Source organism: Anabrus simplex, chromosome 11 (genome assembly GCF_040414725.1).
Source record: "Anabrus simplex isolate iqAnaSimp1 chromosome 11, ASM4041472v1, whole genome shotgun sequence".
NCBI lineage: Eukaryota > Metazoa > Arthropoda > Insecta > Orthoptera > Tettigoniidae > Anabrus > Anabrus simplex.
This window is the reverse complement of record NC_090275.1, coordinates 95,151,598-95,168,235: the sequence shown is the minus strand read 5'-3', so window position 1 is coordinate 95,168,235 and position 16,638 is coordinate 95,151,598. Positions and strand designations below refer to the sequence as shown.

At 42.3% G+C, this 16,638-nt stretch overlaps 1 protein-coding gene across 1 annotated transcript in view; it reads left to right on the top strand.

Annotated features, from left to right (window-relative positions):
* LOC136883287 (uncharacterized) overlaps window positions 1–10,603 on the top strand; it is a 97,045-nt gene extending 86,442 nt beyond the window's left edge. Inside the window, exon 6 of the mRNA XM_067155522.2 lies at window positions 10,003–10,603. Coding sequence (XP_067011623.1) covers window positions 10,003–10,106 — 104 coding nt within the window. The 3' untranslated portion in view covers window positions 10,107–10,603. The remainder of the gene's footprint in view (window positions 1–10,002) is intronic.
* The last annotated feature ends 6,035 nt before the right edge of the window (window positions 10,604–16,638 follow it).

Below are 16,638 nucleotides of genomic sequence, written 5' to 3'. Positions count from 1 at the left end.
TTCTCAAATACATTTTTGAAGGAGTTTTATGTACGGAACCTTCAATAATATTCACAAGGAAACAGAAAGAACTTGATTCATAAATAAATATTTTAGTAGAAAGTTTTATGTGTCCGCCCCTGTGGTGTAGTGTTTAGTGTGATTAGCTGCCACCCCCGGAGGCCCGGGTTCGATTCCCGGCTCTGCCACGAAAATTTGAAAAGTGGTACGAGGGCTGGAACGGGGTCCACTCAGCCTCGTGAGGTCAAATGAGTAGAGGTGGGTTCGATTCTTACCTCGGCCATCCTGGAAGTGGTTTTCCGTGGTTTCCCACTTCTCCTCCAGGCAAATGCCGGGATTCTACCTAACTTAAGGCCACGGCCGCTTCCTTTCCTCTTCCTTGTCTATCCCTTCCAATTTTCCCATCACCCCGCAAGGCCCCTGTTCAGCATAGCAGGTGACGCCGCCTGGGCGAGGTACTGGTCATCCTACCCAGTTGTATCTCCCCGAGCCAGAGTCTGAAGCTCCAGGACACTGCCGTTGAGGCGGTAGAAGTGGGATCCCTCGCTGAGTCCGAGGGAAAAGCCAACCCTGGAGGGTAAACAGATTAAGAAAGAAAGAAAGAAAGAACTTGATTCATAAATAAATATTTTGGAAGAATGTTTTATGTACGAAGCTATCATAAATAATCACAAGCAAAACAGTAGAACTTGCTTCATAAATACAATTTCTGAATAAATGTTCCATGTACTGTTCATTTCATGGTACGAAATGTGAAAAGCTCTACCACAGGATGTGCCGCCTGAACATTCTCCATTGGTAAATGTAGTTCTCTGAAGGAATGCCCACTTTCTAATCTCATTTGTTGATATAAAGCCAGATTCTCCAGATTTAACGCCTTATCAGCCTCCGAAGTCTACCAAACTCGACGTGTACAATGTTAGGTGAGGAAAAAAGGCAAAAAGGAATTCAACGTAAGATTTGCATAATTTCTACTTATGTTTTAATGCTTGAGCGGCGCATATTCAAATCGGCGTATTTTAATTTCAGTTAGTGTTTTCCCTTCTAATATTTCGCAGTACTGCATGTTGAAAAGGATCGTTACAAAATATTTCAGAAGTGTTTTTCCAGTGCTCCCGCATAAAACAAGATCGCGCACGATTTCTAGCGATTCGGTTAACCTGGAAATTCAGTTAATCGAGATTTGGTTAAATAGAAAACTTCCTATTCCCCGTGTCCGTTTGATATTATAAGAACCAGAGCGTTTCGACAGCTTAAATTGCCACCAAACAAGAAAAAGAGACGGAGAAGTTTTCCCTTTGCAAAAATCAAGTAATCATGAATACGTCTTTAATAAACTTGATAACACTCTATTTATACATTTCATATTGAAATATACCGGGCGAGTTGGCTGTGTGGCTAGGGCCGCGCAGCTGTGAGCTCGCATCCGGGAGATAGTTGGTTCGAGTCCCACTGTCGGCAACCCTGAAGATGGTTTTTTCATGGTTTCTCATTTTCACACCAGGCTGTACCTTAATAATTAAGGTCACGGCCGCTTCCTTCCCATTCCTAGGCCTTTCCTATCCCATCGTCGCCATAAGACCTATGTGTCAGTGCGACGTAAAGCAAATTGCAGCATATTGAAATGCTTTAGTGCCTTCTATTTCAAGACATTTTATTTATATAGATCCTTTTGAAAAACATATTCTATTCTTAATAGTAAATTGTTTATGTAATACAATAACAAAACAGTTTGCCTAGTGACAGCACAGAATACAAAATAATTTCAACACAGACCTAGACAATTTATACGGACCTCCTTCTTCTCTCACAGTTTCTTCTGCACTAGTGCAATTGCCTTCTATTTCAACACACACTGTTTATACAAATCCACAGCCCGTGCACCTCTGAAGGTCACTGTTATTAGGTAAAAGATTTTGTCACATCACGTCATATCACGTCACGCAAATTTTTGGATGACCCCCAGGACTAAGACATATTCATGTCAAACCTTTTCTTCCAGCGAAGTGATTGCATCACCTTCGCTGTGTTGAAGCGCACGGCTCTGCACAACTCCATCTACCGACATTAGTTTGAATAATGAATCTCTGAGCTCGGTCAGCTAGATTTACGTTGAGCTAACTGGAGTAATGAAATGGCGTATGGCTTTTAGTGCCGGAATTGTCCGAGGACAGGGTCGGCTCGCCAGGTGCAGGCCTTTTGATTTGACATCCGTAGGCGACCTGCGCGTCGTGATGAGGATGAAATGATGATGAAGACGACACATGCACCCAGCCTCCATGCCAGCGAAATTAACCAATGATGGTTAAAATTCCCGACCCTGCTGGGAATCGAACCCGGGGCCCCTGTGACCAAAGGCCAACATGCTAACCATTTAACCATGGAGCCGGATGCTAACTGGAGTGACGCAGTAAGTAGACCGTCCTCTGGGTTGTGTCGCCTAAATAGGAGGGTGTTGTGTGCTGGATCAGCTGCCATATTGTTGAACGTACATCTTGATAGGTGGGGCTGTCTTGTGACATGCCATGGGAATGTTGTGTGCTGGATCAGCTGCCATATTGGTGGACTTAGATCTTGACAGGTGGAGCTATCTTGTGACATGCCATGGGAATAATGTGGTGGATCAGCTGCCGTATTATTGGACATAGATCGTGACAGGTGGGGCTATCTTGTGGCATTACATGGGAATGTTGTGTGGTGGATCAGGTGACATGTTGTTGGACGTTTAGCATGATAGGTGAGGCTATCTTGTGACATGGCATTGGAATGTTGTGTGCTGGATCAGCTACCATATTGTTTGGACGTAGATCTTGATAGATGGGGCTATCTTGTGACATGGCATGGGATTGTTGTGTGCTGGATCAGCTGACATGTTGTTGAACGTAGATCATGAAGCTACATATTTCTTGTGATTTATCGGAACTCTTCTCTCCCCTGTGGGTGGATATTGTAAGAGGCTAATAACAGAGGGACAATCAAGGAATATGTACTCGCTCTCTCGTCTTCTAAGCCCAAAACCATATCCTTTATTCTATGCTTTTCCGAGTAGTGGAGCAATATTTTTATGTAGAGAATATACGACTTTTACATTCTTATTATTCTTCCAAATCTCCCCGTGGAAACCGTGTCCCTGCTTTATATACCGCATTTCGTTCTCTTATACCAAGAGAAGTTGAGCTCCTCCGTTTACCCACATTGCCTTTATACTCTATCCCTTATGACAGTCAGTCCTTTTGTCCTCAAGTAATTATATCTTCTTCTGAATCATTTTCTTGTCTAACACATTCTACTCCTCTTTCCCCTCTTGCAACTAAACGTATTCGACTTTCCCTCTACATAAGGGAAGTAAGTATTTATACTGACGGATCAAAATCAGCACACGGCGTTGGAGCAGCCTTTTATACTTTCTCTGAGTTTTCCCTCCCTTCTGCCTTTTCTGTTTTTACCGCCGAATTGTTTGCTATTCGACAAGCCCTCATTACCATCAGGTCACATGCTTATGATAAGGTTACGATTTTTACGGATGCTCGCCTCTTTCTTCCCCTAATTGGTACTTATATAGCGTTAAGTATCTCTTATATATCCTTACTCGTTCTGGTGGTTGTATAACTCTAGTTTGGGTCCCCAGTCACTCTGGTATCATGGGGAATGAGACTGCTGATCAGGCAGCTAAACGAGCATCACAACAATCCCCCCCTCTTTTTCTTGCGATCCCCCTTCTGATCTCATTCATGAAGTGCGGGATATAGCATATCGACATTGGCAGTCCGATTGGAATCAAACGTCACGAGAAAAGGGACGTTTTTATCATCAATTACAACCTGTTATTCCTCCTAAGCCGTGGTTTTATTATGGTACGTACTCTCGGCGCCATATCACATCTATTATACGTCTACGTTTTAATCATGCCCTTACTCCCCAATATAAAAATCGTTTTCATCTTCCTCCCCCAACTTCCTGTGCTTGTGGCTTGTCTGATACTGACAGTAATCACCTCCTGTTACAATGTCCTGCTTTTGATGTTCCCCGCCAGCGCTTCCTATCCTCTTTGCTTAACATAGGCATCCCCTTCCCCACAAGTATTTCGTGTTTATTATCCTCTCTAACTCCTACTCTTGTTAACAGCATAAATCAGTTTCTTGATGATGCACATATTGTATTGTAATCCTCTGACAGTCTCTTTATGCTCACTCTTCCAATGCAAAATGTTTGTCGTAATTTTGGTGGGATATAAATCACTTTAACCTCTGCCTTATATGTCATCATCGTTTCTTGTGTGACTCCTATGGTATGTTTTTCTATCAATTACATTTTTAACGTACAATACGAGTGATACATGTGTCAGTGTTGAAGTAATTAATGTTTTCGTGACTGGACGATAACACATGAGTCCAGCCACACCTTTCAAGAAGAAGAAGAAGAAGAAGAATATAATAAAGTCGATGAAATGGCTTCCTGTTTGTTGAAGCAATAATGTTGTTACATTATAATGTTAAGTATATTTCCTTTATATTTAAACAGGAAACGGTCACTACCTTTGTCATGTAAGTATATTGTGAATGCAGTAATGTAATGCAATAGGTCACGAAGTGTGTTGTAAAATAAGTTTATTTCACAGTGTGGAGAGGAGACCTACTTTCCAAACGTCTACTGTTTATTGTGGTAGTAGATAAAATGTTGTCTTAGTCTTTAATATACATTTGTCCAACACCTACTTCTATTATGTTGGGAGAGTGACAAGCAGTGTTTAGGGCAATTTATAGAAAATGTTCTCTTTTAAGCAAGATTCATTGCACTGTAATATAAAAATGTATGTTCATCAAAAACTTCCTATATAGAGGTGTCTTTGAAAAAATTCCAGTATTTACAGAGGAGGCAGCACGCAACAAACGAAGAAATAAAGGTCCTATAAACATTGGTCTTAAACCCAATATCTTTAGAGTTATGGTCCGCTATCACTACTGTCAATGATCAAAATATCTTTGATCTTTTCTTCACAACATGTGCTCGATGTGACCGGCGCCCATTTCAGTACAGTCTTCCACCCTGCTTCGCATGGAATCACACATTAGTTGGAACACCGTTGGCTGTTGCCGGATTACATCACAGGCATCAGAAACTGGTTGTCGTAGTTTATCCACATCATTTATGGTCTTTACACGTCCCCAAAGCCAAAAATCTAAGGGTTTAAGGTCAGGCGAATGGGCAGGCCAAGAAATTGAACCTCCGCAACCAATACATCGCCCATGGAAAACCCGTGTTAGGTGTGGCTTAACCTTACGATGACAATGGGCCGATGCCCGATCATAGTAAGACCATAACGCAACACGCTAGTAGGTTTACGTCCAATGTTTATAGGATCTTTTTTCCTTCGTTTGTTGTGTGTTTTCTCGTCTGTATATATTGAAACTTTTTTCAAGGACTACCTGTATAACCGCAGTTTATTACATGTGCACTTGATAATTTTCCTATTGTTTTCAACCCTTTTATTTTGGCTGAGATAGCGTAACAATGGGCAATAAATGACATAAGATTAACTTCATTTTCGGTTCATTCAGGACTTCCTATTCGGAAACAGGATAATTGAATAAACTCATTACATTACTGAAAGAGTTCCTTCAATATATATGTATGTGTGAATATCGAAGTGTCCGCCTCTGTGGTGTAGTGGTTAGTATTATTAGCTGCCACCCCCCGGAGGCCCGGGTTCGATTGCCGGTTCTGCCACGAAATTTGAAAAGTGGTACGAGGGCTGGAACGGGGTACACTCAGCCTCGCGAGGTCAACTGAGTAGAGGTGGATTCGATTCCCACTTCAGCCATCCTGAAAGTGGTTTTCCGTGGTTTCCCTCTTCTCCTCCAGGCAAATGCCGGGATGGAACATAACTTAAGGCCACGGCCGCTTCCTTCCCTCTTCCTCGTCTATCCCTTTCAATCTTCCTATCCCCCCGCAAGGCCCCTGTTCAGCATAGCAGGTGCTGCCTCCTGGGCTAGGTAAAGATCATCCTCCCCAGTTGTATCTCCGACCCAGAGTCTGCAGCTCCTGAGCACTGCCCTTGGGGCGGTAGAAGTGGGATCCCTCGCCGAGTCCGAGGGAAAAGCCGACCCTGGAGGGTAAACAGATAAAGAAGACGAAGTGAATATCGAAGTACAACGCAAATTACGGAACATATTGACAATCAAGTCTTATATGTAACTTAAAAGCTCTTAAGTCTGTCGAACACGTGCGTTAAATATACATATTATACTGCAACATACCTGTAAAAAACACATTGTCAAACAAGGGGTAATGTGTTGTTTTACAGGTAGTGACATTTAACTGAGTCGACATTGGAAAGTATGGCTTCCTTCTTAACAAATCAAGTCTGATAGTTCAGTTGTTTGTGGTAAATATTTTCAAATATCTAGGACGGCCTATATCTAAAGCTTTCTGAAATATGTGGCTACAAGAACATTAACGAGTAATTAAAAAATATTTCAACATTGGCATGATGTATTCGGTAAGTACCGGGCGAGTTGGCCGTGCGGTTAGGAGCGCGCAGCTGTGAGCTCGCATCCGGGAGATAGTGGGTTCGAATCCCACTGTCGGCAGCCCTGAAGATGGTTTTCCGTGGTTTCCCATTTTCACACCAGGCAAATGCTGGGGCTGTACCTTAATTAAGGCCACGGCCGCTTCCTTCCTATTCCTAGGCCTTTCCCGTCCATCGTCGCCGTAAGACCTATCTGTGTCGGTGCGACGTAAAGCAAAAAAAAACAAAACAACATACTCGGTAAGTTTTTGTATCTTACTTAGTTACTTACTTAACCTGTTTACTCTCCAGGGTCGGTTTTTCCCTCGGACGCAGCGAGGTATTCCACCTCTACCGCTTCAAGGGCAGTGTCCTTGGAGCTTCCGACTTTGGGTCGGGGATACAACTGGGGAGAATGACCAGTACCTCGCCCAGGCGGCCTCACCTGCTATGCTGAATAGGGGCCTTGCGGGGGGATGGGAAGATAGGAAGGGATAGACAAGGAAGAGGGAATGAAGCGGCCGTGGCCTTAATTAAGGTACAGCCCCAGCATTTGCCTGGTATGAAAATGGGAAACCACGGAAAATCATCTTCAGGGCTGCCGACATTGGGGTTTGAACCCACTATCTCCGGGATGCAAGCTCACAGCTGTGTGCCCCTAACCGTACGGCCGAAATAAAATATAGAAACCTATATGAATAACTAGTATTGGTAATATAAATTTAATTACATCAGGTTGAAGTAATGCAATATATTGTCAACTTATATGAACAAATGTATTATTCGTTATTGAAAGATTATTAAAAAATAAATCTTAATAGGTTTTATTTGTCTACCTCCGTGGTTTAACGGCTGAGCTGTTGAATTGCCAACCAAGCACCACTTAGATGTTTGAACTTAACTTAAATTGATTTCATTTTTCAGTAACTACAACTGTACCCTGTAACTGAAACCGAAGTCGTGGTTATAATCATTTACTCGATTTAAAAAGTTAAATTAAAAACTGTTCAAATAAAGTTTGAAAAATATCAAATCGCACAACTGATAAGCGTAGTCTATTATTCACTTCGCGCAAAGAGTGTTCGTTGAACCTAAGTTGACTGATTCTTACTACACCAGCTTCGTACTGGCATTATACATTGTGTCAAAAGTCAAATGTTGAGCAAATGTGTGCATAATACGAACTCAAATGCACTACAGAGCAATAAACTATAATTTTCTAACTGAAATATGATATCAAGTATCAATTCCTCAACGTATACATTTTTACAAAAAATCAACTGATTCTACAAAACCGCGCTGGTCATTTCTGCGCAGAGTTACATTAGGCTATTTTTATATTATTTGTATTTATTTCGGAGGAGTCTACGATAAGGCCCATGACTGTTTCTTAATTCAGTAGTTGAAGAATGATTTTACATATTGATAAAGCTACAGCACACAACACGGTATTATTTGTATTACCAACTTAGGCCGTCGTACTGCAGAGTTCCTTCCGTCAGTAGATAAGGTAAGGGTGTATTCTGCCCGAACGCAGGTCCGAACCTCCGCAGAGGTGTGCCTGAGCCGGAGTTTACGTGCGGTAGAGTGGCGCAGAGGTGTGCCTGAGCCGGAGTTTACGTGCTGTAGGGTGGCGCAGAGGTGAGCCTGAGCCGGAGTTTACGTGCTGTAGGGTGGCCAGTTCCTTTCCGCTCCTCCATTATCTTACCCCCCCCCCCACCAAAAGCGCGTGGCAACCCATCCAAATCATGACCACGCCCAATGTTGCTTAACTTCGGAGATCTCACGGGATCCGGTGTTTCAACACGGTTACGGCCGTTGGCTCGTCAGTAGGAGTACGGTGGTTATTTTTGAAAGAATGTGGGTTTCCCAACCTGTTCTAATAATAACCATCACTTGCTGCCACTCACAACAATCAACAAAGCTTTTGAAGTAATTAGCCAGATCTGAGAACCGAGTAGTCAGCGAAGATGCGATAACAAAGACATCCTCCTTATCTAAAGTCTAAATGCTGAAGTTTCGAGCCTGTTTATAACTCTCGGCAGTCAGTGTAGCTAAGTAGGCCTACGATGGACGGTTGCGTTGTAAATTATTTGGTCCTATGGACGAGATTATTTCTTAATACTGTGACGGTCAGCGTGTTTTGGTTACTATAATTGGAATACGTATTTCTTGAGTGTGTGTGTGTGTGTGTGTGTGTGTGCGTGCGCCATATAAGTGTATTATTGTAATTCCTTCGGATTTGAGAACTAAATTCTGGAACATTATTATTATTATTATTATTATTATTATTATTATTATTATTATTATTATTATTATTATTATTATTATTATTATTATTATTATTATTATTATTATTATTATTATTGCTGTTCATAGGCCTTTGCTGGCAAGATGTAGTGTTTACAGTGCACCATGTCTGCTGGTACGGGCTAGAATAAAATTGTTACTTTCATTGACCTGTCTCAGTCTTATACTTGGCTTTGACAGTATGAAAGTGGCTGAGGTATGAGTGACGCTAGTAATGCCATTCCTTATGAAGCCAGTCCCTGCTACCGAGCTCGATAGCTGCAGTCGCTTAAGTGCGGCCAGTATCCAGTAATCGGGAGATAGTGGGTTCGAGCCCCACTGTCGGCAGCGCTGAAGATAGTTTTTCGTGGTTTCCCATTTTCACACCAGGCAAATGCCGGGGCTGTACCTTAATTAAGGTCACGACCACTTCCTTCCACTCCTAGCACTTTCCTATCCCATCGTCGCCAAAGACCTATCTGTGTCGGTGCGACGTAAAACAAATTCGAAGAAGAAGAAGAAGAAGAAGAAGAAGAAGGCCATTCCCTGCTATGAATGGTGTGAAAATGTCGCTCATAGAGTCGCTTGGTGCACGCATTTCAGTGGGCTTGGCAGACTGATGTGCTCAGTGAGGAAAGCAACGGGAAACCACCTCACTCCTCATTTCCCTAGTACGTCTCTTCAGTGACACCTAATGACAGCTAATGGTGAACCTGTTGAGGATCCAACCAGCCTTCGGGCTGAATACCCAACATACACATTGCTGTTCATTGTAATAATGTACAACCTTGTGCTACGAAATAATCTTGTAACTTTCCTTATCATGATACGAGGGGCCCGTATTCAATTATTGCGGGAGGGGTGGAGTTGGGGATGAGCTTCTTAGCGCCGCAACTGCTGCGGGGCCTCTTGTAAAGGCTCGAACCCGCCTGCATTGCAAGGCCCTCCAGGCCCTAATGTTACGCCCCTAAGACCAAGGCAACCAAGATTCCTAATTAATGCACGTCATTTTCCTTGCCATAAGCATAACAGTCTTGTAAAACAGCAGGCTTGCTTGATTGTATGCTTTGCTTGATCTTACCAGCTTGTGTTCGTTGAGTTTGCTTTGCTTCGCTTTATCTGTTCATCACGTGTTCCTTTTGACGCAATCTACTAACACATTGAATGTTAACACTGTAACTGACCCCTTGTTTCTTTTTTTCCAGTGGTCGATATCATCTTTCTAATGGTAGTCTTCAGTTATTATCGCCAGTGTAGCTTCAAGAAGGTGGAAGAACCACGGCCATCAAGACCTGTCACTACATTGTGACTTCCAGACCTTTGACAGCTGTCTTCGGATACCTCGCGGTCGAAGCTCGAACTTTTAGTAGCGTCAACGTTGACAGGACTGCTAATTTAAAATAGCAGTGCAACATTTCTCGTTTCCTGTTCACTCCTCCCCTTTCTGAACACCAAACAGTTTTGAATTTCACGCTGATTCAGTATCATACAGTAACCTCAAGAAACTGCAACCATTCGGCATGTAACCAGCTTAGCGTTCTTGTATGTGCTAAGAAGTCACGAGACTCAAGGACATGTCTCGCAGAGCATGATGATTTGACAAAATACACATCAGACAGCCGTATAGAATGACAATTTTATGCTTCTCAAGACATTATCTTCTTTTTCCTATGCTTTCTCACGGAAGGTTGATGACTCTCATGGAGAAGGTTCTGTGTCCAAGTCTACATTTCCCTTCTATCTTGGCCGGGCTGAGTGGCTCAGACGGTTAAGGCGCTGGCCTTCTAACCCCAACTTGGCAGGTTCGATCCTGGCTCAGTCCGGTGGTATTTGAAGGTGCTCAAATACGACAGCCTCGTGTCGGTAGATTTACTGGCACGTAAAAGAACTCCTGCGGGACTAAATTCCGGCACCTCGGTGCCTCCGAAGACCGTAAAATTAGTTAGTGGGACGTAAAACAAATAACATTATTATTATTCTTATCCTTCTATCTTGGGTTCTGTGATCGGTTTTATTTGTCATTTGACGATGTGACTGAAATAGCTTGCGTTGCTACATTTTGCGAGACGTCACGTGATTTCCCGACACGGCGGAGTAATAAATACAAATATTATAAAAATTAAACGGGGTTTATAAAGTTGCCATACGTACGATATAATCCGTCCTTTGTAACAATAAACCGACACAAGTAAGTGAAAGAGAATGTTTATTTATAATATTTTATCATCCGACTTTACTCACTACTGCATCTACTCTAATATGTCATATTCTTGCATCCGTGAGATAGTGTGTTCGAATCCTATTGTCGGCAACCCTGAAGATGGTTTTCCGTAGTTTCCCATTTTCACACCAGGCAAATGCTGCGGCTGTAACTTAATTAAGGCCACGACCGCTTCCTTCCAACTCCTAGGCCTTTCCTACCCCATCGTCGCCATAAGACCTATCTGTGTCTATGCGACATAAAGCCAGTAGCAAAAAAAAAAAACTGTCATATTCATGCCTTGGTCTACCTTCACCGTTCTTACCTCCTACACTTCCCTCATAAACTAACTGAACAAGTTTTGGGTGCTTAAGATGAGCCCTATCATTCTGTCTCTTCTCGTCAAATTTCGCCAAATCTTTCTCCTCTTACCAATTCAATTCAGTATCTCTTCATTCGTGATTCGATCTACCCATCTGACCTTCAGCATTCTTCTGTAACACCACATTTCAAAAGTCTTTCTTTCTGAGCTAGTTATTGTCTACAATGCCATACTCCAGAAGAAAATGTTCAGGAACATCTTTCTAACTCCTATATCACTGTTTGAAGTAAGCAAATGTATTTCCCGTAAGAAAAATCGTCCTTGATTGTGCTAGTCTGCAATTCATGTCCTCTTTACTTCTGCCATCAGTATTTATTCTACTGTTTAAGTAATAATATGCATCTACTTCCTTTAAGACTTGATATGTAATCTAATATTTCCTGCATCATTTGATTCGTTCGAATGCTCTCCATTACTTTTGTTTTGGATATATGTATTTTCATCTTGTACTTCTCCAAGACTGCGTCTATGCCATTCGAGAATTTCCGTTTTCCACGTTAAAAGTAACATCAACGAGCTCGATAGCTGCAGTCGCTCGGCAACCCTGAAAATTGTTTTCCGTAGTTTCCCATTTTCACACCAGGCAAATGTTGGGGCTGTACCTTAATTAAGGCGTTGGTCGCTTCCTTTCCAATCCTAGCCCTTCCCTCTCCCATCGTCGCCATAAGACCTATCTGTGTCGGTGCGACGTAGTACGCGCACCTTTTCTTGAGCCCGAATCTCCATAGTAACGAATGGGAACCAGGGCTCAAGAAAAGGTGCGCGTACTATAAAGCAACTAGAAAAAAAAAAAAAAAAAGCTGCAGTCGCTTAAGTGCGGCCAATATCCAGTAATCGGGAGATAGTGGGTTCGAGCCCCACTGTCAGCAGCCCCGATGATGGTTTTTTGTGGTTTCCCATTTTCACACCAGGCAAATGTTAATTAAGGCTTTCTTCCAATTCCTAGGCCTTTCCTATCCCATCGTCGCCGTAAGACATATCTGTGTCGGTGAGACGTAAAGCAAAAGAAATAATTAAAAAAAAGTAACATCTGAGGGCCCTGTTGTCGTCATGAAGGATCATGAGTGAAGAGCTCTTGATCGAAACAGAGGTTGACGATCAGTCGCGTGACTTCAATCCACATTGCGGTACAACTACCCAAGTATTGTACTTACCTTCCCACGATCACCGAACCGGCACTCTTTCCTCCTTCCCGTTACTTACATCATGCAAGCTGCAGTTGATTTTGACTCAGTCAGAGAAACCAGAAAACGCCATAAACATGCCTTCATTGCGTCTGGCGAAAATTTACCTTACACTAACGTTGAGGCCGCCCAAAGAGTTTTGGGGAACCAATGGGGACACGTGTCGGGGTATTTTTTTTTTTTTTTTTTTTTGCTAGTTGCTTTACGTCGCACCGACACAGATATGTCTTATGGCGACGATGGGAGAGGGAAGGGCTAGGAGTGGGGAAGGAAGTGGCCGTGGCCTTAATTAGGTGTGAAAATGGGAAACCACGGAAAAACACTTTCAGGGCTGCCGACAGTGGGGTTCGAACCTACTATTTCCCGAATACTGGATACTGGCCGCACTTAAGCGACTGCAGCTATCGAGCTCGGTGGGGTATCTTCAACTGGCCCGGAAATGTAATGGTTTGATTCTTCTTCTTCTTCTTCTTCTGCTACGCGAATGGGTCGGTTAGGACCAAGCGGAATCAGCATTTCTTGAGCTTTTCTCCTAGCCCAATAGTTCTTCATTTTCATCGATTCTTGTAAGTTCTATTCCTCCGACCAAGTACGTCGTGTTGATTTCTTCTCGTCTTCCTCAAATCCCATTGTAGGAACCATTTTTCTGATTACATTCCTATCCTACAGATTTGGTGATCCTAATTCAGTGAGGTCTTTCTCTACTTGCTTATACCATTTTGATCTCGTACGTTTGATCTGCAAATATTTGTGTATTTGATAAGTAAGTCTGTTGTTACTCATTCTTTCCAAATGGCTTATAAATTGAATTCGTCGCAATCTCACCGTATCAGTAAGTAATAGATATTTTGAAATATATTACCGAGTTCGGTTTGGGGTAACGTATTCCATTTTTAATTCTTTTTCTCATGATTTTTCTTGCTTTAATCTTTAAGGGGACAACAGTTCCACATGTTAGCGGTGGCTGACTTCTAACACTCAGAAGTGGAACTCTGAGTTTAACCGACTGACATGTCAGTCATAACTTCAAAACTTCAAATAGTTTGATTGAATGAAAACCTACAACTTGTTTTCCAGCCTTTGACCAGGTCAGGTATGTAATGAATGAACCATATACAGTCTATTATTACAATGGGGTCACCACTCCCAAAGTGATTTATTAATGACTGATAAATGCTATGAAATGATAATGGACAGTGTTGCTGGAATGAAAGATGACAGGGAAAACCGGAGTACCCGGAGAAAAACCTGTCCCGCCTCCGCTTTGTCCAGCACAAATCTCACATGGAGTGACCGGGATTTGAACCACCGTTTCCAGCGGTGAGAGGCCGACGCGCTGCCGTCTGAGCCACGGAGGCTCCACAAATAATTTGATTATATTTCTGAAAGCCCAACAAAACACATTTTTCTTATTGCAGGCCGAAATCTACATTCCCTTTGTGGATTTTACAAAGGCTTATGACAGCATTGCAAAGGAAGATACATGGAAAGCTATGAAACAGTTTAACATCTCAGATAAACTCTTTATCACCTTGCATTCGGGAGATAGTGGATTCGAGCCCTACTGTCGGCAGCCCTGAAGCTTCCTATTTTTACACCAGTCAAATGCTGGGGCTATATCATAATTAAGGCCACGGTCGCTTCCTTCGCACTCCTAGGCCTTTCCTGACCCATCTGTGTCTGTATGACGTAAAACAACTTGTAAAAAAAGCAGATTGTTAAAAAAAGAATGTAAAAAAGATAAACTCTTGCGCTTATGCAGAGAGGGCACCGGAAATGTTAAATGTAAGATCACGATTGGAAATTATTTCAGTGAAATTTTTAATGTCAATACTGCTGTTAGAGAGGAAGATGGTCTCTCCTCAATACTGTGTTATATTGTGCTTGAAAGTGCGTTAAAGAATGTTCAAAACCTTCATTGTGTTGTCACGTTAGATGCAAAATTCAACATCATTGCGTATGCCGATGACATAACATTACTAGTTGACAATAAAAAAAGATCTCGGCTGTCTGGCAGAAAAATTGATTAATGGAACCGGTTGGTTAGAACCTTTTGTTAACGAGGCAAAAATAATTTATGCATTCACAGGTATACATGGGGACAAAACATGACGACCTCAGTTTCTGGAAGCGAGCTCGAAGCCACCAGTCAATCATACCCTGCATTCTGCTAAGTTAGGCCCGTATTTAACAACAACGTTATCTCCGATAACGGGTATTATCTCGGTTTAAAATTTTACCGGAGATTGGTTGGCCGGTAAAATGGGAAATCTAAGATAATAGCCTTCCAAGATGGCTGCTCGTAGACGCCTGGAATATCTAATTGCTATAGAATATCACAGGACGAGTAATATGATCAAGATTATGCAATTAATAAACGTCCTGGGTGGATAAAAGTACGTGCGACATATTTCGAGGACTACGATGACACTAATTTTCAGAGACATTTTAGGTTATCTAAAGCTTTGACATTGTCAAGTGTTATTCATGATCGAACATAACCTGGAATTCCCAACACATAGGTAGGCCTAAGATGAATATTCTCGATTATAGCTTATATCTGGCACGCAACACGATTGAGTGACATTTAAATGAAGAATTTAGGAATACTGCCTTATGTTTCGAGTGAAATATACAGTACAATGTGTAGGCTATAATTTGATTTTTTATTCTCTATGTTGTTAATGCTTTCTGCTACCAAATTCAATAACAATTCGCTCTCTTGGAAAGTCATATAAGGCTTCTTTCTTCGTTTCTGCTCAATAACCGACATAATTTACGCAAATTATTTGCAAACCCCGAATGGAATCAAAAACTTGTTTACATTTCCATAGTGGTGGCAGTACGTAGTCATTTGTTTTCCGTGCGTCAGTATGAAAAATTTGCGGATCAAACTCAGATTGAAACGAAAACTTAGTTTTGGTAAACCGAGGCAATAAATCCTGTGGTGAATACAGAAGTGAGCGTTGTGCGAGATAATGACATTATCCGAGTTTTGGAAATCTAAGATAACTGCAAAAGTAGCTGATGTTGGTGAATACGGGCCTTATAGTTCTAAGTGGCCCTTGTTTGTGTGGAGAGGTTGCCAAACCACTCTCTCCAGTCTTTACTCTTGTTTCGTGTCGAGTGCTGTAGACAATTTGGCAACTCCAGCTACAGCAGACGTAATAAATCCTATAAGCCGCTAATAGACACCGGGCTGTAGTGGTGTGAGGCGAAGTCGTCATGTTTTGTCCCCGAGTACACGATCTTAGCCTTTGGGAATGCACGACTGCATTCCTGGGATATCACAGAAGCAACCGGAAACAAACAGTCTCTGAGCTATTTACAGCGTTTACACGTCTAAGAATTGTTGCCGAGGCAAGCAGCAGTGTCCTCGGAACCAGTCAAGAAAGTCCTTACTTCACGTCCCCTCCTGTCAATAAGTGCTGCTGCGCAGTGTGCTGAATACCAAGTTCAAGTCACAGAATAGGAAATCGTAATTTTTATGTGAGTGATAAACTCAATATAATTGATTGTTTAAAAAACGGGAGTTCAGAGGCAAGTTTATCACGTGAGTCTTCCCTCCCCATTATTTGTCACTGTAGAATCCGATTACTATCTGATGGCGCAAACCTGCGCGAAGCCGGGAGCTTGCAGGGGAAGGTAGGGAAAGGAAGGTAGTGGAGGGGGTAACTACTGCTGTGCTACTGGGAGTGAAATGAAACCTAGTCGCCACCTGGCCTTCCAACAGCAGGAGAAGCGCCGACTAGGTTCCGACGTGAACACTTTCGTAGCAACTAGCGAAGCGAACGTTCCTCCTCTTTCACTCACGCTGCAGCATATGGACTCGCTCCATACAAACCTCATTTAGTGGGCAACTATGTTTTGGGGTAGAGATGGGCAAAGTCGTCCTTTTTGTGGAACAGTTCCGGTTGTTCTTGTTCCGGAGGAATACTACGTTCCAAATAACAGTTCCAAAATAACAGTCTTGGGTTTAGGAGGTGGGGGAATTAGAAAATATCAACAAACCTGGTGTTCGTATACGCTAACTCCAAAATTGTTTCCTCACTGCGAGTTTCATGCTTTGTTTTAA